The sequence below is a fragment of the Abrus precatorius genome, unplaced genomic scaffold (assembly GCF_003935025.1).
Source record: "Abrus precatorius isolate BTA unplaced genomic scaffold, Abrus_2018 Scaffold11, whole genome shotgun sequence".
Taxonomy (NCBI): domain Eukaryota; kingdom Viridiplantae; phylum Streptophyta; class Magnoliopsida; order Fabales; family Fabaceae; genus Abrus; species Abrus precatorius.
In genome coordinates, this window is record NW_020874303.1 from 17,736,938 (window position 1) to 17,760,209 (window position 23,272).

At 31.1% G+C, this 23,272-nt stretch overlaps 2 protein-coding genes across 2 annotated transcripts; both read left to right on the top strand.

Annotated features, from left to right (window-relative positions):
• The first annotated feature begins 6,464 nt into the window (after nucleotides 1-6,464).
• LOC113854142 (bidirectional sugar transporter SWEET14-like) lies at nucleotides 6,465-9,167 on the top strand. Its single transcript, XM_027485013.1, has 6 exons — nucleotides 6,465-6,623; nucleotides 7,205-7,241; nucleotides 7,361-7,574; nucleotides 7,695-7,856; nucleotides 7,977-8,096; nucleotides 8,543-9,167. The coding sequence occupies exons 1-6, from the start codon at nucleotides 6,578-6,580 to the stop codon at nucleotides 8,744-8,746; spliced, it is 783 nt and encodes a 260-aa protein (XP_027340814.1). The 5' UTR covers nucleotides 6,465-6,577; the 3' UTR covers nucleotides 8,747-9,167.
• Nucleotides 9,168-17,262: 8,095 nt separating this feature from the next.
• On the top strand, nucleotides 17,263-22,164 carry LOC113854322 (membrane-anchored ubiquitin-fold protein 3). The gene is made up of 4 exons (XM_027485257.1): nucleotides 17,263-17,400; nucleotides 17,522-17,722; nucleotides 20,438-20,608; nucleotides 21,832-22,164. Exons 2-4 carry the CDS (start codon nucleotides 17,593-17,595, stop codon nucleotides 21,885-21,887), a joined length of 357 nt encoding a protein of 118 aa, XP_027341058.1. The 5' UTR covers nucleotides 17,263-17,400; nucleotides 17,522-17,592; the 3' UTR covers nucleotides 21,888-22,164.
• The last annotated feature ends 1,108 nt before the right edge of the window (nucleotides 22,165-23,272 follow it).

The following is a 23,272-nucleotide window of genomic DNA, read 5'->3' on the forward strand; positions in this document are numbered from 1 at the left end:
AATAAATTGACCATTCGTAATTGATGTTAAGTTTTTAGTTGTAATTGAAAAATTAGACAAGGGATTGGAAATAAGGCTAGACAACATAGTTTATAATGCTTTAGGAACAGATAACGATATTATTAATTGTGAAATCTTTTAGATTAATAATTTTAATTTTTTTAATTAAAAAATAGAAAAGGGATTAATATTTTTAATTGAGAAAAAATGTTGATATACGTTAGAAATTATTAAATTTTAACTATTCCTAAGAACTTGATCTTCTATATAATTTTTGGATCTTAAATTGAGATGGTTTGTAGTTACTTAAGCGAAGGTCGAAAGTACTGATGTGCTAACATCATTTTAACTTAGTTTATTTTTTTTATAACCACAATAAGATATCTCATTTATTAAAAATATTAAATTAAGTAAATAAAAAATTTATAGACTAATAATTTATTTAATTTTTTTACATTTTCTAATCGCTTAAAAACTTGGTGTCATATTTAAAATATGAGTATTTATATTTAAAAAAGTAAATTAATTATACTCTTTGAAAAGTATAAACCTTTATAATGGTATACAAGTATACATCTGTGTCATTGAATCAAAATCATTCAATGTAAATAGCGATGAGCCACTGGCTACATACATAGGCAAAATATTTAACCATCTTACAAAATTATTGAAACTTGAGAGGGACCCATACACTAAAATGAGCGATTCGCCGCAAATTTCTTGTCAATGAGCAGTGAAATTGTAGTTTGTGTTATTTAGTAAATACTGAAGACTTGGTTGTTTTATAACAGAAATTAATTCTTTTTGTATATATATGTTTTAATTATGATTTAAATCAATTAAGACAAACAGTTAATTTATATTTAAAGGTTTAATGTTAATTTTATCTAAAACAAGCAGATACTAAATTAATTTAGAAAGAATAAAAATCACTTCTTAATTTTTATTAAGCTCCTGCAACCATAGTTATTAAATTCAAATTGGTCTTAGCTAGGTATGAAATTAATCGAGCGGTACTACTAACATGCAAATATTTGAACTTGGACCAAATATAAATGAAAATCAGACAATCTTAAAAATTTAACATTGTTTGATGGCAGAAAAAATTAAGATTAATTCATTAGACTAATTAGTTCACTATCTATTATTAACTGAAAGAAACCCTGACAATTAAGCTAACACTCAATATATGTGATTTGATTCTATTACTTCTCAGCTAAATCATTCTATTTGTGGTGCATCTGCCATTGAGCGTAATTGGAGGGCTTCTTTTTTGCAGAACATGAAAATCACAGAGTAGTAAATCCCTACGTACAAGCCATTCGTAGGTGAACCTCTTGTCATTTTTAAATTAGAACAACTTCATATCAATTAAGCAATACCATGCCACCATTTGATCTAAACACTTCATGGTTTTAAGTGTTTTGAATTATTTTCTAACTCAACGATAGATTTAGTGTTACAAACATTATTTTGGGGGGTACATGGCAAGCATTATACATATTTCTTTCTTTTTAACATGACGCGATGCCTGTTCTAACTTTAATAATATTATATTTATTTTCATCACTTTCTATCCTTTTCATCTTATCTACCAAAAGAACACAAACAGTTAGGAAGTCTATAACTATCATTAAATCTTAATTAATTACACCAATTAATGACATGTCAAAAGCATATATATGTGCCTATGTCATCGATTTCCCATATGTAAAGCCTTTTCTTTTTCCTTTTAAACCTCCTCTTTGATTCACCTTAATTCGTTCAATTAACTCAATAACGCGCAACCATGGTGGATTTCACTAACAACCACTAGAGTGAAGCAATTTCTAAGGCCTTTCAGCTAGAAATCGAACCCAGTGAACCTCATCTACATATAATTAGTCATTTATTACCTTATGTAAATGCAAAATACAAAAACAACTAGTTATTTGAATTACAATAAAAATGCACGCTAAAGACTAAATATGGTGTCAATTATTACACTTACGTCAACTTATTTGTGTAACACACAAATAAAAATTTATTTATTTTAAAAAAAGTTAGATCAAAAAACATTTTTCTAATTTTACGTATGTGTATCTGTTTTTTTTTTATTTCTTTCTTAAAAACTCTTAAATTAAAATGAATAAAAAATTGTGAAAGAAATTATTGATATATTTGTTCTCATGATTTGTTATTACATTTAAATATAATTTTTTAATATAGTTTTTAAAAAAATTATAATGAAAACTTGTCCTCCATTCCGCATTCTTCCAAGGCGCAGAAGATGGACCATTATCCTCTGCTATGCTTTGGTCAATCAATTATTTTTCTATTTTGAAATAAACCAAAAAGAGAATAATAACACCTACTTGGACTGGTAAGTGCCCATGTGGGAACTTCTATGGCTAAGGCTTATCAGAGTGACGTGGTAGTTAGTTATAGAGTTGTTAAATCAGTTGCAACCAATAGTAACATAACAGTTCAGGTTAATTAGTCAATAAGGGTATAAGTAAATTATATTATAGTGTAAATAATCTGAACTTAAATGAAATGACGAAATTTTATCTATAAAACGTTGATATAGACATAGTTTTACTACAATATTTTAATTTTATTAATTTATATAAGATGACATTGTATATAAACAAATAATGGCTTGATTTCATTCCAAAGACAGAAAAAAGAAAAAAATTATATGTTTTTTCCCACCACGTTTTGGATACTCCCTATTTACTCCTCTGTATCTTTCTCTTTCTTATCATTTATCGTTTTGTCTCTCTTTCACCCCAACACTCATGTTCTAAAAGAAAAAGATAAGAATATCTCTCTACTCCAAAGAAAAGGATTCTCTCTCTCTTTCCGATTCACTCTTGTCCTTGTTTCTGATTTATAACTTTTAATCTCTCCCCTGATTCACACTCATCCTCACAAAGAATCTATTCATTTATTTTATTTACATTTTTTTTTTTTTTTGTATCCACATGTTTTAAAAATACACCTTAATTTACATATAAAAGATATTCCCCTTAGCAGTGCAAAAAATATTTCAAAAATTTTAAAGCCTCTACCAGTCTACAGAATGATACTTCGAGTTGGTGAATTGATTGCCTCGATAGTATATATGAATTTGTAAATAATTCCATAATCATGTTGAGCATGATTTTTTTTTTCTTTTCAAGTAAATAATCATTTTTAAAATTTTTGTCAAGAAGCTGTATCTGATAAGAAAAGTTAAGAGGCTGTATTTTTTTAAAATAAACTAATATAAATTCGCACAATTTAAATTTGGAAAAAGAAACAGCACAGACTTTTGTGAAACTTGCTCTGTATTTAGATTTTTTATTTTTATTTTTAAATAATTATAAACAAACATACACCATACTATCATAAAAATGTAAAGAAAGAGAGTGGGTTGCTTTGATTAAATTACATTATATCACTCAAGCATAGTTTAAGGGAACTTAAATAAATGAATTAGTGATTCACCTGTGAATCGGATGTTTGTAATATTATCGATATTAGTTATTAGTAAGATTGTTTCATTTGCCTTAACTTATTATAAAATCTTATCGAAATTAATGGTTTTCTTAACTTTAAAATGGAAAGAATATTTTATTAACTAATTATGATTAAAAAAGAAAAAACTTCAAGTTCATGTTCATTATGATAAGGAACACTTTTGGAATCCATTCTATCTGTTGCGGTAATAATTCAGAGTTTCATACATCATCAATGATCATAAATTAAAGTTAAACATGATCTTGTCTTCCACCTTTTCGTCCCTTTTGGCAATTGCTTTGATAATTTTGTAATAAAAATGTGTCCTACCTTAGAGGAGAGATTACATTCAATTAATACTCGTGTAGGCACCACTGGACAGTGCTTTTTCACATGGTTCATATCCAAAGTAGTGGGAATATACAGGGTGCTCCTATTCACTTTGCAATGGCGATATGCAAAACAGAAAAAGTGAATCTTTTTGGTATTAAAATATTATTGCATCCATGCACTCGTAGATAATATCATATCCTTTATTCATTATTGGTTCAATTAAAAACTAAGCTGACGTCAAGAAAAATAATTTTTGACAATGAAACCCTTGTGAGTTCCTTCACATCGAACATATACAGGAAAAATAAAAAATCATCATTATCCTTTTCTCTCTTTTTTCTTTCAAATTTTATGGGGGGTCGAGCTCACGTCACCACGCTTTGCATGCCATCACAAATGAATTATATTAACACTTTCTTCCCACCGTGGAATAGAATCTCACACTAAATTCAAGTTAATTAATTGAATTATTGAAAAATTTTACACGATTTTAATTTATGCCGTACGCACTGGCTCCTGTCCTTACCTTATATATTTTTTGTTGGGTAACCATGCGTTTGCTCAAGACAACATAGAAAACATCAAAATTCTAAATGTGCTTTTATTTTGGTCATATTATATCTCTTACTACACTAAGTTTCTTTAAATGGTTACGAGTTAATCTAACTACATAACTTTGTATTCCTAGCTTTTTGCGAAGGTGGAGAGTATATAAAAACGATGATATGGATAAGGGAGTGAGGGTGTTTGCCAATAATATAATATGACTTTTCATTCATTACGGAAATACGAATACCTATATGCGAATTCACTCAACTATCGCCTATGGTTAAATGCCACAAATTTCACACACTGGCCACTGCTTAACCCGGCTAGGAATATTGTGAAATGGTAGTGTGCATTGCGGCTAGGTCAACAAGCAAAGGTGTTTCTCGTTTAAGTAAGACAGCATATTCTCCATCATGAAGTTGAGCTTGTTTATCCACCGTTCATTCCCTCCTTTATGACAAATAAGTTAAGATCGGAACCATCAAATGCGATTACACATCAAAAAGAAGATACCCTATTGCTAGTTAGCTAGTGCGATTCTGAATTTTACGAATGGGAGGGAAGAGTATCTCTTAAACCTCTCAAGAATCCTACTGAAAAAATGAATGGGAGCAAGTGGGTTCAGTCTACATATAGTGTAGACTTTCCTCCAGTGCATTACAGTGCACAATGACAAATTTGGCTGTGTATCTCATTATGATTTTATTTGGTTTTTTGTTACTAGAGCCCATTATACGGTTTTATAAAGGAAAATGCATGAGAAATAGTTTTGAGATGATTGAATCTATTTAGTTACCTAAAATGTTTTCGATTTTTATTTTTATTTTCATTTTTTATTATATAACGATTTTGTTTTGAGTGTTTTCTACATAAATATTTTAAAATTGTAAATAAAAACCTAGCAAGCCTTAAACTTTTCTATTTTTCAACAACTTTTCTCTCTCTTGAAATTCTAATTCTCTCTACTAATACCCTTATCTCCCTCGTATTGATTAAAAATTCATTCATAATACTTTTCACGAAAAATTATTGGCGGCAACTCACATTGTTGTTTTAAAAAATTAAAACCACTTTTGTGACAAAAGAAGCTCGAAGGAAAGAACAAATGAGTATGTATATGGAAGGTGGCGCGAGGGACCAGGGCTAAGCCAATTATAGGATGTGCGCGATGTACAAGAATTCCATTTATGTCAATTTTGAATTAATGATATAATTGGAATTTTTCGCTATTGATTTTTTAGTTATTGGTAGTCCAAATCTTTTAGTAATGGTCATAACTTTAATTAAATATCAAATTACCAATTTACGTGAAATTATTGCTGGTATTGATTGATTAATCCCTTAGGGGTAACATGCGGTGATTGAGAAGCAAAGGAAAATTGGACGGAGGAAGCATATATACATACATATATATATATATATATATATATATATATATATATATATATATATATATATAAACAATAGAATAATTCGAATATGGGTGTTACATCATCCCCTCATTTGAAACTTTATGGTGGCTGGCTGCCCAATTATTAAAAAGAAACACGTTTATTATTAATATCAACATAAGGAGTAGCACAAATTCATTTGCCTGTCGCTAACCAGAGTTCATAAGGTGGACCCGGAATCATATTGCCAAAGATATGGTGATATTAGAGATTACCACGGTAACATTTTTATGGTAAGAAGTGTATAAAATTTGGAGTGGTAGAAGAGTGACAACCTGACCCTTAGGGAGAGGAACGAGGCAAGGTGGTATAATACAAGTTTTTGTACCCAGTCCCAAAGTATGAGTTGTAAGGCTTTAAGCCACTTGGTGGGTGACACATCAAAAAGAACCAAGGTGGGCCATGGGAATTTTTTGTATGTACAGTAATAGTACTAGTTTACATGATTTACCCCGTGAGAGGGCGTTTGTGTTGAAGAGATTTGAACAAATGAGGTTAGAGAGAGTAATAGGGTAAGAAAGGTATTTGGATAGTGTTAAAGTAAATGGCATTTGGGAGGAACAACTGGAAAGTGTGTTAGCAACTTGAGCCACCCCTCCATCCTTTTCTCACCTATAAATACCGTCTCACTATATGCATATCGATTCGTGGGATTTAGAGAGAGAGAGAAATAGAGATAGAGAGAAAGAGCTTTAACCGAGGGTGAGCGTGACAGAAATTTATAGAGAGCACTAATCCAATAGTTCTGTTAGATTCAAGAGATGGCCATGCACCGCGAGTCTTGGGCTTTTGTGTTCGGCCTTATGGGTAGATACCAGCTCCCTTTAGTTACAGTTGATTGTTTGTAATTCTTTCATTAGCGTTTGCACCTTCAATTATAATCCACCTATCTCTAATGCGCCACATTATTCATCATCATCATCTTAATTTAGCCTCTTTATTCATCAAGTTTGGTATCAAATCTTTTTGTTGATTATATTCAGCGTGTTTGCAAATTATAATACCTAAAGTTAATGTCAACTTTTTTCTACTTAGAATCGTATTATAAATTTTATTATTTATTACTGTAGCAGTTGGTAGAATTTTAGAATCATTAACAGGAACCTTAGGCAGCATGCATATTGTATGGCATATTTCTAATTTCAATCCTAATGCAGTTAGGAACTAAGAACAGCACAGGATAAAAGTGTATTGTCGATAAATATAATTATACCATATAGGATTAAATTAGATAATTAAGTTACAACATTTAGAGTTTATCAATTCCAACCGTGCAATACTAAAGATATCAATTATATAAGTAGGGTGAATGAAATAACAATTGTGGTTAGATACCATTTTTTTCCCCTAGTGCTGATGGATGTTTCTTTTTGCTGTTGTTTTTATAGGCAACATCATCTCCTTTATGGTGTTCCTTGCTCCATTGTAAGTGATTTTTTCTTTCTCTTTTTTCTTTTGGTTTTGTTTTAGCATGATCCTTGTAATCAATCATTGAGCAAGCTAATTGAAGTAATTTCATCAACTATATAATTATTTGCGTGTAGACCAACTTTTTACCAAATATACAAGAAGAAATCCACTGAAGGGTTCCAGTCACTTCCTTATGTTGTTGCACTGTTCAGTGCAATGCTTTGGATTTACTATGCATTCGTCAAAAAGGAAGCTGCCCTCCTTCTCATCACCATTAACACGTTTGGAATTGTTGTGGAATCAATTTACCTAGCAGTGTTTCTATTTTATGCCCCAAAGAAGGCTAGGGTATTTAACTTATAACATGTTTCTCTTTTTTTTTTCTTTTTAACTTTAATTTTACACCAAAATTAAATCTTTATAATTTATTATAATTAATATCTCTTTCTGTATTTGGCGGGATCACAGTTTTCAACCATCAAGCTTCTTCTCTTGCTGAATGTGTTTGGGTTCGGAGCCATGCTTCTATCAACTCTTTACCTGTCAAAGGGAGCAAAGCGTCTTGCTATCATAGGATGGATTTGCCTGGTTTTCAACATAAGTGTTTTTGCTGCACCTCTCTTCATCATTGTAAGAATTTTACAAAACCTAATTAACAATAATTTCTTTTTGCATTTGGAAATCTTTTGCAGTTTATACACACACAGATGAGCCAATGATTAATTAAATTGTTATGATCAATTCATGCAGAGGCGAGTCATAAAGACAAGGAGCGTGGAGTACATGCCATTTACTTTGTCCATGTTTTTGACCGTCAATGCTGTTATGTGGTTCTTCTATGGCCTTCTTCTCAGGGATTATTACGTTGCTGTAAGTTCAATGCTATACTCCTACGTACGGCTAGAAGCATATTCATAATTTTGAAACCTTTGATCTATTGTATTATTCTTACAAATTAAGTCGTATACGTGTTTTGCTCACTTTGCCCATTCCTTTTTTGGGTACATCCCTTTTGCTTTTCAATTTGCTTTATTTGTGATAATGTCGAATTAATTATAGCAACAAAATTAAATGTTTGCGTGCTCCATTAGTGTGGAGTTCCCATGAATAAATCCAAGTGCAGTTATGGACCCCCCCCCCCCCCTTCCCCCTCCTCTCTCCCTCATCCTAAGTAGTACTTATTGTTTGATTATAACAACTTTATGTGTAGGACTATCTAATTTGATTCTTTTCTTCTTTTTGGATAAAGAGAAGCATAATATAAAGTTTGATTAAATAATTTTTTATTAATTAATGTTTGCATTTGGATGATGCAGCTTCCAAACACACTTGGGTTTCTGTTCGGCATAGTTCAGATGGTGATGTATTTGATATACAGAAACGCCACGCCGGTGGCACTAGAGGAGCCAGTGAAAGCTCAAGAGTTGAATGGCCACATCATTGACGTTGTGAAAATGGGCACCGCAGTACCTTCCGACCCGAATCATGCATCTACTCTGAGTGCTGTTAGCAAAGTCTGAATTCACCAATGACAATATGAACGTGGAGAAAAAAAAAAGAAATCGGTGACAAAAAAATTATAAAAAAAACAATTAACCTAAACGTTCAATTACTTTACTGAGTGAGGTCACATCTCATCTCACTCATATCTAAAATGCGAGAACAGTACGTAGTCTTTGGTATAAGTGTTTGGTTTTATTAATGTAAAGGTGTGGTTTAAATTTGCCTGTTCGGGTAGCTGTTATTGTCGGGTAGTCATGTAAGCAAAACAAGCTTAGCGCTTGGGCTCTCTTTGGCCCATATCACTCTCATATTGTACTACTACGTGTAACGTAGTATATTCTCTTCTCTAAGTGTATCCCTCAGTCAAACTCATTTCAATTCACTTTTCCCTTTGTATACGTAATCAATGTTCAAGTAATGAAAATTAATTATTTTAGTAACTTTGCTGTGTACCGATACTTAATTAGAAATTTTTATTTATTTATATTGAGTTTAATCATCATTGTCCAAATTATGACAAATTGTATTAATAATTGCCCAATCATTTATAATTATATGTTTATCATAAGTAGTTAAAGCGATGGAGAAGTGGATTCCTTTTGCTTTTCATATGTGTCATACAAGGGGGCAGATAAGCCCTCCTAAAAGCTCTTTTCTTAGAAAAAATACATTGTATATCTTGATGACAGCATCGTTCCAAATTGCTGACAAAAACGCCGGACATTATGATTTATGGTACTAATATAATCAGGTCCTATTCCATTCCATCTTAAAAGGGAACGTGTTAAAATAAAGCAATACCAATAATTTGAAATTAAAAAACCTACGGATCAGAACGCCAAAGCTATGAACATTGACTCTTAATTAATTAATTCAAATTTACTTAAGAACGTTTGCTCAAAGCACCAACCCTAAGATATATATATGTATGAGAAAGTCAAAACAGAAAAAAAGTGCTCATGATGATGAACCGTAAAAGTGAATGGCTCAAGGCCAAGGGAACCCACACATGTCTTACTGTCTTCCTTTGCTGGCACCTTCCTCTCTCTCCCTTTTGCATTTTTTTAAATAAACAAAACACTTTTTCTCCTTTTTATTTTTCTTTCACTATTGTCTTGTGTTATCACCTGGTAACTAGATAGTTCACGTTGAAATAGTAACGATTTTATGTAATGATTTGAATAGGGTATTAAATTCGTTGTGACTCAAATTCACCTAACCCGTTAAAATATGGATCCCACTAGAAATTTTATACTTATTAACTCATTTAGTATGTTTTGTTTTAGTGTTTTAAAAGCTGGTTAAGAATGAGATGAAGTGGGCTGGTCCATTGAGCGCATTTTAAAAATTTATTACAATAAAATATAATTTTTTATTAATATAAAAATAATTTTTTTATAAATTATTATTAGTTTTTATTTTTTATGTTAATTTTAGATGAACTAATCCGTTAATCCAATTTTATTTTTATCTTTTAGGCTTTGAATAGTTTACTCAATAGTCCACTGATACACATTTAAATAAATTGGACTAAAAAATTTAACTTACTTTAAAAAATGGGATGAACCAAGTGTTTTTTTTTAAGGCGAGTTGGGATGAGCTAGCTTACTTTGACACTCTTTTTGAACAAATTATACGCGTGTGAGATTAATTAATTAATTGTACATGTACGATATGATCATATTATTATCCATTTTGTGTTGCAGTTAAGTTGAAGTAATTAATAATAATACATTTTTTATTAAAAATAAAACATTAATTATATGTTATATTTTTAAAATGATAATTTTTTTATTACTGTTAATTTTTAAAAAAAATGTTTAATTCTTTGAGAGGGTCGGATATTTTGTATCAAATAACTTAAATTTCAATACTTTTATAGTCTCACCACTTCATGTTGGCTGAGATTAGCATTTTCCTATTACGTTTTTTTAATGTGTAATTATTCTTGGTCAGATATTTTGTATCAAATGACATAAAATTTGATGATCTTATATTGCCCCACCACTTCATGTTTCGTGGTATAGCCTCCCTTGCAAGGTAGACACACTGACCGTCTCAAAATTAAAAGGCATATAGAGGGATGAAATTTAAAGAAGACAAAGTTGGGATTTGTATTTTCTTTTTCTACTTACTTTCTGTCAATTCTCCATTTGAAAAGCTTAAACCTTTTGTGTATGTGTCGTTAATTTGTATATGCTTTTAATCAAATGTCGCGTTCTAATCTAGAGACGAAAATTATGAAGGATTTGTTTCAAATGGCTCAAATTTTTTTAAAATTTTGGGAGTGGGGGGATAAACCCAATTAAAGGGAAATGGTAGGCAGAGGAAAATGCACTAACTAAACGTGAAACGAAAGAATGGGCCACGGAGAGAGAGAGAATGAGAGAGATAACGCACCAAAGGATGACTATGCGTCTCAAGATAAGCATTTGAGGCCTTTACGTAAATAAGTGAGCCAAGGTTGATCTAAAAGTTGCCTATGATTGTGCTGAAAGATAACCTTGCCATGCACAATACATGGTTGGCTTGTTCCCGTGATCGATCCTACAAGCAGATGTGCCACCATGCATAGATAAGGGGTGATGTAATAAACCACTTGTTGGGTACCTTTAAAGACCCCCTCAAATCCCATTAGAGTATTTGTCAACCATCAAAACCTGTCTTCTTCTATTGCTTTATTTGTTTTTATCCAAACGTCAATGAAATGATCGTCGTTCATTACATAGCATGGGGGTGACAATTCAACCTCTAAGATATGCCATTCCTTGCTTTTCATACTTTCTAGTGGCTAACCTCAAGTATTAGCCAATGATTGCCCCATAATGCTGTCCTAGATATATTTGATTTGGTTTTGGTTGATTTGATTTTTCAGTGACTAGGCCTGTACCATGTGTCATGCATCAACTTTGTGGTGGACCTAGCTTAGCTCATTCTTTACTTCAATCATATCTTACTCTTCCTACCTTTTATTGTCTTTTCTCCTTTCTCCGTTTAAATGTTTCCATCAGTTCAGTTACGGTGGCTGGAAATTCATCTTACTACGTGTTCCATTCGATCCTATCATTTTGTGCCACATGACCAATTTCAGATTTTATGTTCCTACTTTGTTGCTTCCCCTCGCTCTAATGAAATCAATCTGACAAAGAATACAAGATATCTGCTACCTGATCATGTGCTCGCATATAACCTATTTCTAACTTATTGAATTTCATTTCTCAACATTCATTATTACATGTCCTATCGTATCAAGCAAACTATATAAGATTTGGCCGTAACACAATCACGCCACTAATTAAGGTTCATCCTTAATGACTAATGCACTACTAAACTTTATTTCGTTCAGTATTAATAATATGATTTTTCAAATCTACAAACTTTCCTTAAATTGTTTAGTTTTAATTTAAAACTTTAACAAACTTCCTTGTCCCCCACCCCCAAATAAATAAAGACAAAATCACTCAGGAATGAGAATAATTTAAGTTTTAAAATTAAGTGTTAATAACAATTCGATCTCAATAATATCACTAATCAATAATGATGAAACAGCTTCATTAATACATGGTTCTCAAGGTTGTTCGATTCTTTGTTCGATGACGCTATGCATTTTAGGTATGATTTGTAGTTCTTCGATTACTTATAGAAAGACTCTCATCAACTTATAAATAATCTAACTTACACGTTTAAAATTATATTATTTAAGCAACCAAATCAAAATATATTGCCTTGCAAAGGTAGCGTTACAAAGTAACGTATGTTAAAATAATCATTTTAAAACTATGATTGTATTAAAATATAGAATAAAATTACCTTTGCTGTGTAATTGTACGAATTTTTTAATTTGAAGATTGATTGGCACTTTTGGTAAAGTTGTTTTTATAATGTCAATTGTAATGGTTATCCTTGAACCCACCTTTAAAATATACTTTCTAACCCAAGAAGGAAGCTTTGGTGGGTTACTACCACTGCAATCATTTTCGATTTTTACAGTTAACACTGATTCTGAAAGTCCAAACACAAATAAATATACCATATAGTTGCATTATATTCCGGACTACTTTTGACTTAAAAGTGAATCTTCTCGTAGCAAAATTTAGACCAAACTACCTGTGTAAATAAAGGAGAGATTCTTTATAGTATTGGATTCAGTCCCCTTAAAATTGATAATTTATAAACCTCATGAAAATAATTATATACTCTTTATTCTAAACTTGTTCTGTGCAGTGGACCTCACAAAAGTCATTTTAGCTTCATTATACAGATTAAAAAATTAGATCTAAATTATACTGTCCACATCTTTTGCGTAAACAATTTTGGGTACACTCCTTTTATGTAGACTACATATGTACCCAAAAAATTGCTGTAAAAAGAAAGACTATAGATTGAAAGCAATATTACTCTTCCACGTCCCTTGACTCCCCTTTTCATCATAAAAAAATAAAAATAAAAATAAAAAGTACAATTTTTTTGTAAAATAAAGTTTGGTATTAAACACTGAATTTATCAAACACAAAACCGACCACGTTATTATTCATAGACTAATTTAATTTTCTAACATAAAATTACACACACCCTTCTACGATTTTTTTTCATAAGAGTTAATTTCATTTGAAGTATGATTTGAACACTAAACGTGAATGCTTCTCTTAATAGGGATACCATAATTAGTATACTTTGTGAGAAAACTACTCCTTCTAGTAATTAAATTCAACTTGGTAAGATGTGCAAACAAAGTTTCACAATAATTAAAATTAAAGAGGATAAAAAACATATAAGTATGATAGATCTCTATTAATATGAGACCTTTTAAGTAATGTTTAAAAATAAAACTACAAAAATGGATAATATCATAGTAGTGTGTTTATACTTATTCTAACATCACAATTGATAATCAAAACAATGATTTGAAAGAAAAAAACATCTTGACATACGAAGTTCTTTAAAAAAAAGTTGTGAGTTTAATTATATATATATATATAATTTTTACAAAATTAAATAAACATGTAACCTTATAATGTAAAAAAAAAAAGTTATTAGTTTTAATTATGTGAACAATATAAAATAAAAATTGATTTATCAAAAGTCAAACGTTGTTAAAATTGCATGTGGTGTTTAATATTTTCTTATTTCAATTTTTTTAATTTTTTAATTTAATTAGTTTTATTACTTTGGACAATTAAAGACATTAATTACCAATTTTTAAATTCTATTCTTATAACCATTGAAAACTTTAATCTTTAATATCTTTTTAGATCCTCATTTAGTCTTGATTTTTTATAAAATGTCAATTGTTTTAGCTTTTAATATCAATAAAATATGAGATGAATAATGACTAGTGTGAATGAAATTTTATAAAATTATGGATAAAATGATGATTGAAAAAAGTTAAGAAATAAGATGAGCAATACTTATAATTTTAAGAATTAATACGATAATTCACTCATTTCTTTTATTTTTATATTTTTATACTTAAATTAAAAACTTAGTACAGTGTACAAGATACTTATTATTTCATTACATGATAAGTTAGTCGTAGAGAATGGACTGTGGCATAAGACTTTCAAATGCAAATTTTATATATGTACACAAATAGAAATAAATATAATTTTTCACGTGAAAAATCATAGTTATCTAACATACGATAATTGCATTTGTTTTGGAAACGTTAACTCAAAACCCAAATTTCGAACTTTGAAGCTGGTCCATACTCCACACACTCGAGACATCTGTTCCAAGTAGCATGCCTTAATAAACTTGGCTTCGTTCCACCCTCCAATTTTGTCGGCAAATGCAAAGCATTCACGTTAAATCATTAATGAACGTGGTTTGACCGGGAAAAGTTAATACAAATATACTACGAAAACATGTATTTGTAGATGTAGTCATCTTCAAATAGAAAACATCTCACCTCTTCTCTGCACCTTTCCCCGTTCAACACAGAAAAAGCAATCCACAATACTAAAGAAAGCTGAAAATAAAAAAAGAATTAATGTTCATTTTTGTCCTATATACCTCGAATATTTGAGAATCAATGAACACATGCATAGTTGGTTCAGCTGGCAATGATCAAAGCACTGTCCCTGTGAATCTGTGCTTTGGCTGCCACCCTCTTGCACACATCATTGTTCCAAATTACCCTTGTCGCAGCTGCAGTTATGCTGTAATAATTAAAAGAGCTTATACTCTAAGAAAGTTATTTTTAACCTATTGTAATAAATTTTTGTATAATTTATTAAAATAAAATATTTTTAACTTATATTAATAAATTTTATTATTTTAAAAAACTTATTAAATAAATTGTGTATCAAAACACATTCTAAAAAAATTAACTTTGACAGCTTTAAAAATTTATTTTAAATAAATAAATAAAAATAGTAAATTTTATTTAAAATATTTATTGAATAAAAACTATAATATATAATAACTTTTATTTTTAATAATATTTTTTTATTTTTATGTACTTAAAATCAATCTTAAGAATTTAATAAAAATATATAAAAAATACTAATAAATGTAGTTTATATTGGTGCAATTGCAGTAAGCAGTGATAGTGACCACCAAAAAACTTGATGCTGTTGCAATTGTAGTTGGGGACCGCAATTTAACTCTAATCACATGGACAACTACCATTATAGTAGATATCTATCTAATGATCAAACAGCGTGCACAGAAGTAAGGTTAGATTTATACTGTGCTATTGCATATTTGCATGTTTCTTGAAGACTATAGCTAAGCTTTGCCCAATTAGGTTATGGACACTCATATACCCATCTGGGTCCAAAATGTTGAATTCGCTGTAGCCTTAGATCTTCATGCCAGTAATATCAGCTATTACAAAAATCAATTGAAAGCAAATTCAGTGATTCACAAACCAAGTTAGTAGATGATGATTGCTATTGAGTATTGATGAAAAACCAAGTTCTCACTTTTTACAAAAAAAGTATTAATATAAAACACATCTACTTTAACCAACTGTCTTGTAATGGCCAATCTAGTTCCCCAAAACAAACATTAAATATTCTTTTGAAACAATGGTGGCATCAGCAAAGTCGTTATATTCATGCAGAGGGAACTTTTTGCAGCATCAACTTCAACAGAAAAAATGAGCACTGATATATAGCTGTTCTTAATTATTTGTATGCAACATTCAATCATCTACATAAGTTTTCTCTTGACCTTTCTCGAACTATGTTCTTGTGATACAATTGTGACAAGCTAGACGAGATTAGACCATAAGTGAAAATCTACTCTTTGACAACCAACTTTTTATGATGCTCTTGCTGCTACAGACAGCAGAGCGAAAGGATAGAGCATAAGAAAAGGCACTCTTTTCAGGAAAATAAAAAAAGTTATGCATCCTTTACAATTTACATTATTACAAATGAGAAGTAAATATTTTAATCACTAAGATACAAGTTTTTTGTTTTTTGTACACAAAACATCACTGCTAAAACCTCTATTGGATTTGTCTTCACGTTCATTGAGCACTTTTGCATAAAAACTTAGTGTCAGATCGAAAGAAGTATCTGCCATTAAGAAGTATCAGGAATCGACCTTCTACTAGATCCGCTGATGGCTTGTTCTTAGCTTTACATGTTATTGGCAATTCGATATCCCAAATATTATAAACGACGTATCTATACCAGAAGCAAGACTTCATTGGCATTTATAATCTGTAGTTCAATAAAAATAATAGTAGTAATAAGTTGAACAAAGGCAAAAAAGTAATGCATGACCCCTTTGTAATTACATTAAGAAGATCAATATAGCCTATGTGATTTTTATGCCAATTCCTTTTTATATCTTTTCCGTAGGTTTTTGGATAAGACTATGACAACAAAATGATTCCTAAGAGACAGCATGGCTCGCAAGTGGCCAACAAAAAGGCAAGGACACAAGATTACTGAGTCGGCAGCACATGTGGCAGCGTGTAAACCACATCATACATTTATTATATATATCCTTGTAATGACATGATCCTAGTTTTAAGCATATATCAGAGACAAAAATGAATTTGAAAGGAGAACCTCGCGCTCTACTATATCCCTGTAACCTAAATCTCGTTCTCGCCAAACGGAAAGACAAAGAAAGTGTAGAAAGCATTGATTATTAACAACAAATCAGTAAATTAATCAAAATTTAAAAAGGAGGAAAATAGAGAGGGAAGCATTTAGAGAGTGTCACGTCAATATTTTGTAAGAAAATAATGGCATGACAATTTCAAGTATGGGGAAAAAAGTGGCTAAATTATGCTATAATTTTTCGTGGAATAAAAATTTTGGTTTATGGTCCCAAGAACAATTAGTGTTTTTTTATTTTTCTCTATCTGTCAATTTAGTGATAGCGAGCCCAATTCAGGACAATAAAAGCCCATTCTTGGGCCAGAAAAAAACCCAAATCTACATTATTATGTAGTAAAATTTTATGATAAAATTCATAGGATTAGGAATGGCGCCGTTTGTCCTGATGTGAACGGGGTTAGTAGACTGTGTCGTTTTGAATTGGTTAAATCAGTGTCGTTTACTTTAATTTAATTTAATCTTTGTGTTGTTGTGGAGTTGAGCGTTCACCAAGAGAAGCAGCAGAAGAAGAAAAAGGTTACTGTGTGCACAGCTACCGATAGCGAATAAAGTCAAAACCCGGGAATGGTTTCACTCTGATCAAACTGAAGGTAGTCTTCTGTTCGATTTCTCTTTTATTGCTATGGATCCTCAAATTACAGATCTTTGAAGATTCGGTTTAGTGTGTGACGGAATTCTATCAATTCAATTCAATTTCGATTGGAATTTTAGGAATCGAGAAAGGAAAGGTTAGGGTTGGGGTTGATAAGGCAGACGAGAAGAGAAGTAAGAGGTTAATTCAAATGCCGGAAGAGGATTTGGTGGATATCAAGTTTAGGTTGTACGATGGCTCCGATATCGGACCCTTCAGGTACTCCTCCGCTGCCACCGTCGATATGCTTAAGCAAAGGATTGTCTCCGATTGGCCCAAAGGTTTCTCTTTCTTCTCCCTTACCCCGAAATTTATTTCAATTTTTGTTCATCGCGTTTCCTGCTTTTGTTTACTGATTCCTTTAGTTTTTATTGTTTATAAGTCAATTGAGTGTTTGAGAACATTAAGCTGCTTGTTTGGTTTGGGAATTCAATTTATATGTCTGTTTGGGGTGTTCAAGCTTTCCAGTTTCCTTTTGAGTGCAGTGATGTGTATGTGGGTGAAGTCCAAGTTCATAGTCCATCGAAGGTTACTTAGAGATGTGGACTGTTTGATCTCTGATGGTTCTGGGAAAACGTGTTATCCATTATTTTTTTTATGCTAGAAGTTGATAAGTTCAAAATCCGTGGCTATTATTATTGAAATCGTGGTCATGTTGATAATAGAAAACTGTAGCTGTCACGTAAGTCTAAATTGCATCACCCAAGCCAAGTGAAGCCCTCTTTTCGTATTCACCTGTGTTTTTATAAAAGAGCATGAATTGCACTATTTCTACCACAGGTTCACAGCTGAAAACAATTATGAGAAATGTAGCAACACACTTTTTCTACCAGTGTTAGTTAATCGTTAAAATTTATTGAAAACTACAAAAATCGTGTGCATTCCACTATTTTTCGCTTCTAATTTAATGTTTCTCTCCTATAATTTTGTAATTTTTAAGTTAATAATTAGGATTGTGTTAAAAAGAGTATGTTAGAGTGTGTTCCTAGTACTCCTCAACTATTATTATCAAAGTTGTTGAGATGCTTGGTTTTTACTATTGTCATTTGGGTGTTATTTTGATGAATTTGAATGTGTGTTGTTATGGTGTGAAAACTGAAGAATGAGGAAACTTGATAAATGTGGAGGTTTATTTGGGTGTGAAGACTGAAGAAGAGAATACAAGGTTTTGTGCCAGCATTTTCTTTCATACAGGCAAACAGGAATGTAGCAGTTGGTTTTACCTAGCTTTTTTCTAAATAAAGTAAAATATTACTGGACTTCTATGGTCATTCTATTGTCCAGATCATAATGATGCATAGACATTTATTTACCTTCCCCTTTCACATATCAATGGCAGTTGAGGACTTGGATTGCAGTTCATATGTCAAGATTGGCATTACCAGATTTTGTCACAAAATCTCTTGCATCGGTGAAATCAATTACGACCCTAGAAGCTATATATTTGAGTTAGCTGAAATAAGGAATAAGCTAATCCATGCAGGAATTGGCTAATCCTTGCAAATAGAACAAGTGGTAATCAAATTGAGAGGACCAGAGCCAAACAAAGGCAAGAATATTGTGTTCCATGCAGTAGTAAGAACCAAACGAAACTGGCCATAAAGGACCAGAAGACTTGGACAAAGCAAAGCTGGTGAATCTCTGCATATCACAGCCAACTGTGGTAGAGGAGTGGCTGATACCAGCAAACAAGGTCAGCGCCTGGCCAGAAAAGTCAGGGGAAGGAAATTCAGACTTGTTGCAAGTATAGGAGGATTGGGATGCACTACCACACATTGGCACATGGGAGTCAGGCTACTTTTGATTGCTATTATGTGTGAGCATTCTGGTGGGAGGTTTTTGGGTGAGTTCTAATGGATCACTACCATCTCATTAGAAGGGTTGTGCTGGTTTTTGAATGGAGGCAACGAAGTTGAGGAACTTGATCTGGCATTGATGGCAAAGAGGAAAAGCGTATCAGTAAAGTGAATCCAAGCGCTAATGTTGTCTGGAAAGCTACACAGTAGCCATGAATAGTAGGGAAAACTATGACTGCAGTAGTTGTAGTTGGTGTTCAACCATCAAGAAGTTGATAGTCACTGGACAAAGTTCATAAGGATGAAGAAGACCAAACAAAAGGAGTTTCAGATCTTTAGGAACTTGGCAATGGAGATTCTGATGGAATCAGTCATGAAGGATGATACTGCTCTGTTACCATGTTGCAATTATGTGAAAAGGGCAGAAAAGAATAATACTTATTTGACATATAATGAAAATGTGTGTATGATACAAAACAATAACATTCCCATTTATTTTCATAATCTAGGTTTAAATATAGAGTTCGACAACATGTTTAAGCCCAACCCAACTAGACCTTTATAATAAGACAGTCTTATAGATGTAAGAACACTAAACATCATAATAACTTGCACCTTTGTAATTGAACCCTTCCTAGGACAAATGTAATATAAGTGCTTTTCCCTTTATTTCTGCATCAACCTTATTGTGAAATTATAAAATGCTTAGAGATGCTTGAATGATCAAAAGGAATGACAGCCAACATTAATTAAGTCTAGATCATTTGAGAATCTTATTTAATCTCCTGTGAGCTTGATATAAATGGAGGTCACTGACCAAATGAAAATTATTTATGAAATACTCATTATAACATTAGTTGAAGAATCTCTTCATTAGAAAGTTGTGGTCAAACGTTTTGCAAAGAAAATTTTGGCTCTTTATTTATTCAATTCAAATTGAATTTTTGTGATATTTCTTAATTAAAGAGGAATTAAAGATGATTATCACTCCTTTGAAATTATGGACTGTGACATATGATGGCCTTGTGGTGATTGTTAACTCTTTAACAAAATTTAAGGAGTTACTGATTCAGTCAACTTGTTATGATATTTATTCATGTAGCTTTGGGTTCTTTTCTGGAACTTATTGAAGTTAGGGTTTGGCACAGGTTCTCTCTTTTATTCCTTCATTTTATGTGTTGTACTTCTTCCCTAATGTAGGTAAAACGGTTCTCCCAAAGTCAGCAAATGAAGTGAAATTGATTAGTTGTGGTAAAATCTTGGAAAACAACAAGACTGTCGGTCAGTGTAAAGTACCATTTGGTGAGATTGCAGGGGGTGTGATAATAATGCATGTTGTTGTACAGCCATCTCTAGCAAAAACTAAACCTGGTACGTGCCCTTTAGATTGTTAGCCTTTCTTAAAGTTGTTCTTTTTTTACTTGGCATGAAAATTAGGTAGAGTTCATATCAGAATGAACTTCCATGTGTTTGCAGTTGGATCTGCATGATGACTTATTCACTTGCTAATATCTGGTAATACAGTAATTTGAGAACCCTTTTGGAGTGTTTTAGTCACTTGTTATAATAGATGAGATAAAACTGGCCAAGAGCCAGAATTTTAAGGAACGCTTGTAGATGAACTTGGCTAGCTGCTGGCTTTTCCCTTTAGAGATTAATGTTTTTAAATATCAGATTGATCATGGAACTGCTGAAACAGTTGTTCATCATTTATTGGTTCAATAGTAGTGCAAGTGTGGTAAAATCGGTCATAATTAAATATATAATTTTAGTATTATATACTATGAATAATTATTCATGTAATAACAAACAATGATTCAATCCAACTATTCCATTAAGTTTTATTTTTATAATTGGATGAATTATATATGAATGGATTTTTTGGTGAGTGAATAACCACTCATAATTAATTTAGTCTACACAAGTTGCATAGAATCAAGTTGTTTAATCAGTGCAAGCAATACTTCACTAGCTGGGAAACATTGTATTTTTGCCTGTTAATGGGAATTTGGTTCCCCCCTGTTTGGTTTATGTGGTAAAGGAAAAGGGTATGCTTCATTTTTAGGCTTCAAACTTAAAATGCGAGTGATGTATGTCAAGCAACATATGAAAGAGGAAGATTCAGTCAGCGAGTGTTACATTAACTTTTTTCTATGGCAAGGGCCTCCATTCTCTGCATAATTGATTATTGTATTGCTTTGTAAGCTGTGTAGTTTGTCATCCGTGGCCACCAATCTTATAGCCAACACTTTCATACAGATGGGCACTTCAAAGACGTTGCTATTATAAAAAACAATATTAATCATTTAGAAAAGTCTACTTAAAAATCTAAAATATTATTATAGGAAGAAAATGAATATACAAATATTGATTATCAATATTTTCTATTTTCTAGTTGAGGGTAATACTATATAATAATTGCTGGAGGAGATACCTATAGGTTAGACTGCGGGTGGAGAGTCATCCATCAAAAAGGAAGCATTTTATGGGCTTTGAAGACTATTTTCCATTTTGCACCAATCCTACTTTACCTTTGATTTGAAGGTTGAAGAAATATTAGTTTGATATTTGGATTTCTCTTTTCCTTTTAACAGAAAAGAAGATTGATGATTCACCCAAGAAGGTTGTATGTTCTTGTTCAATATTGTGAAGATAATTTGAGTTGGAGATGCTAATGCCTATTCCGTCAATCACTAGTCAAGTGCAGAAATCATCTGCCGGAACAAACGTGTCTATTTCAGCATTACTGTGTAAAGTACGTATACGGGCAATTATATATTTATAGAAAAGTTTGTGTTAATGGTGACTTCTGAAGATGGTTTCATTCTTTCATTACAAACTCCAAAGGGTTGATGACATTGTAACCATTGATTGCTACCGTTGTGCATGAAGCTTTCGTTTTTCATTTGCAATGACATGCGTGATATCATATACATCTGAGAGTGTCTAAGCACTTGACAACATTTGCGTGTTCATTCAATTTATTATGGGCATCGATAATTCACGGACAACTCTATGTTTATTGGTTGAGCGTGTTTCAACTCTATGTTGTCCGATCGCAATAAAATTGTTAACCAAGAATGTATAATTAGAAGTTATAGGCCCAAACAAATATCTCAGTCTAAGCTTTAGGGCTTGAGTGGTTAATTTAATTTGCAAGATCAAAAGAAGTTTTTCATCTTTTAAACATTTGTGAAATTTACTCCTAAAATACAAAATATACTAATTTTTTATAAATAAAAAAGGTAAATATTAACCAATATCTTTAAGACATCAGATAAAAAAAAAACTACTGAAGTGTTATTAACGTATTTTTACTGAAATTCTTAATGCATTTTCAACTTGATTTAATTTTAAAATACTTTTGATTGTTTTCTCAATCAAAACATATTTAGAATATTCATTAGTCGGATTCAAAGAATAAAATTAAATTTCTTATCAGTTCGATATGCAAGTTAACAAAATAGTAATATTTTATTTTATATTACTAATTATTTAAAATATATTAATAATATTATTAAACGATTTATTTTTAAATTTCTCTATATTATTATAAATAAATGGCAATAAACTACTTTTAAAATGTAGAAAATATTAATTCAGTATTTGAAAATTCGTCCAATATTAATTTGGGTATTAAAAACATGATATCAAATAATTTTATTAAGTTAAATTTGAACAAAGATTATTTTAAATATCTTTCAATGGTTGAAGAATTAATCTCATAAATTTTTAAAAAGTTCAATTAATGTTAAGTATAATTTTTTGAAAGACTAAAAAAATTGTATATTTAATTTAAAAAATTGTTCATGCATTTCATTTATTTTTTTTATATCTTTTAATAGTATATTTTTTAAGTGATCTATATATAGCATAGTGCAAAGAGAATAAAAGTATGTAAGAAAGAAAAACTCGCAGAAAACACAACTAAAAAGAACAAGAAATATGAAGGGAGAAGAAAGTGAATAACTATATTATTCAATTAGTTCATTACAAGATCAATAAACCTAAAAACATTCAAAATTATTTACTTGT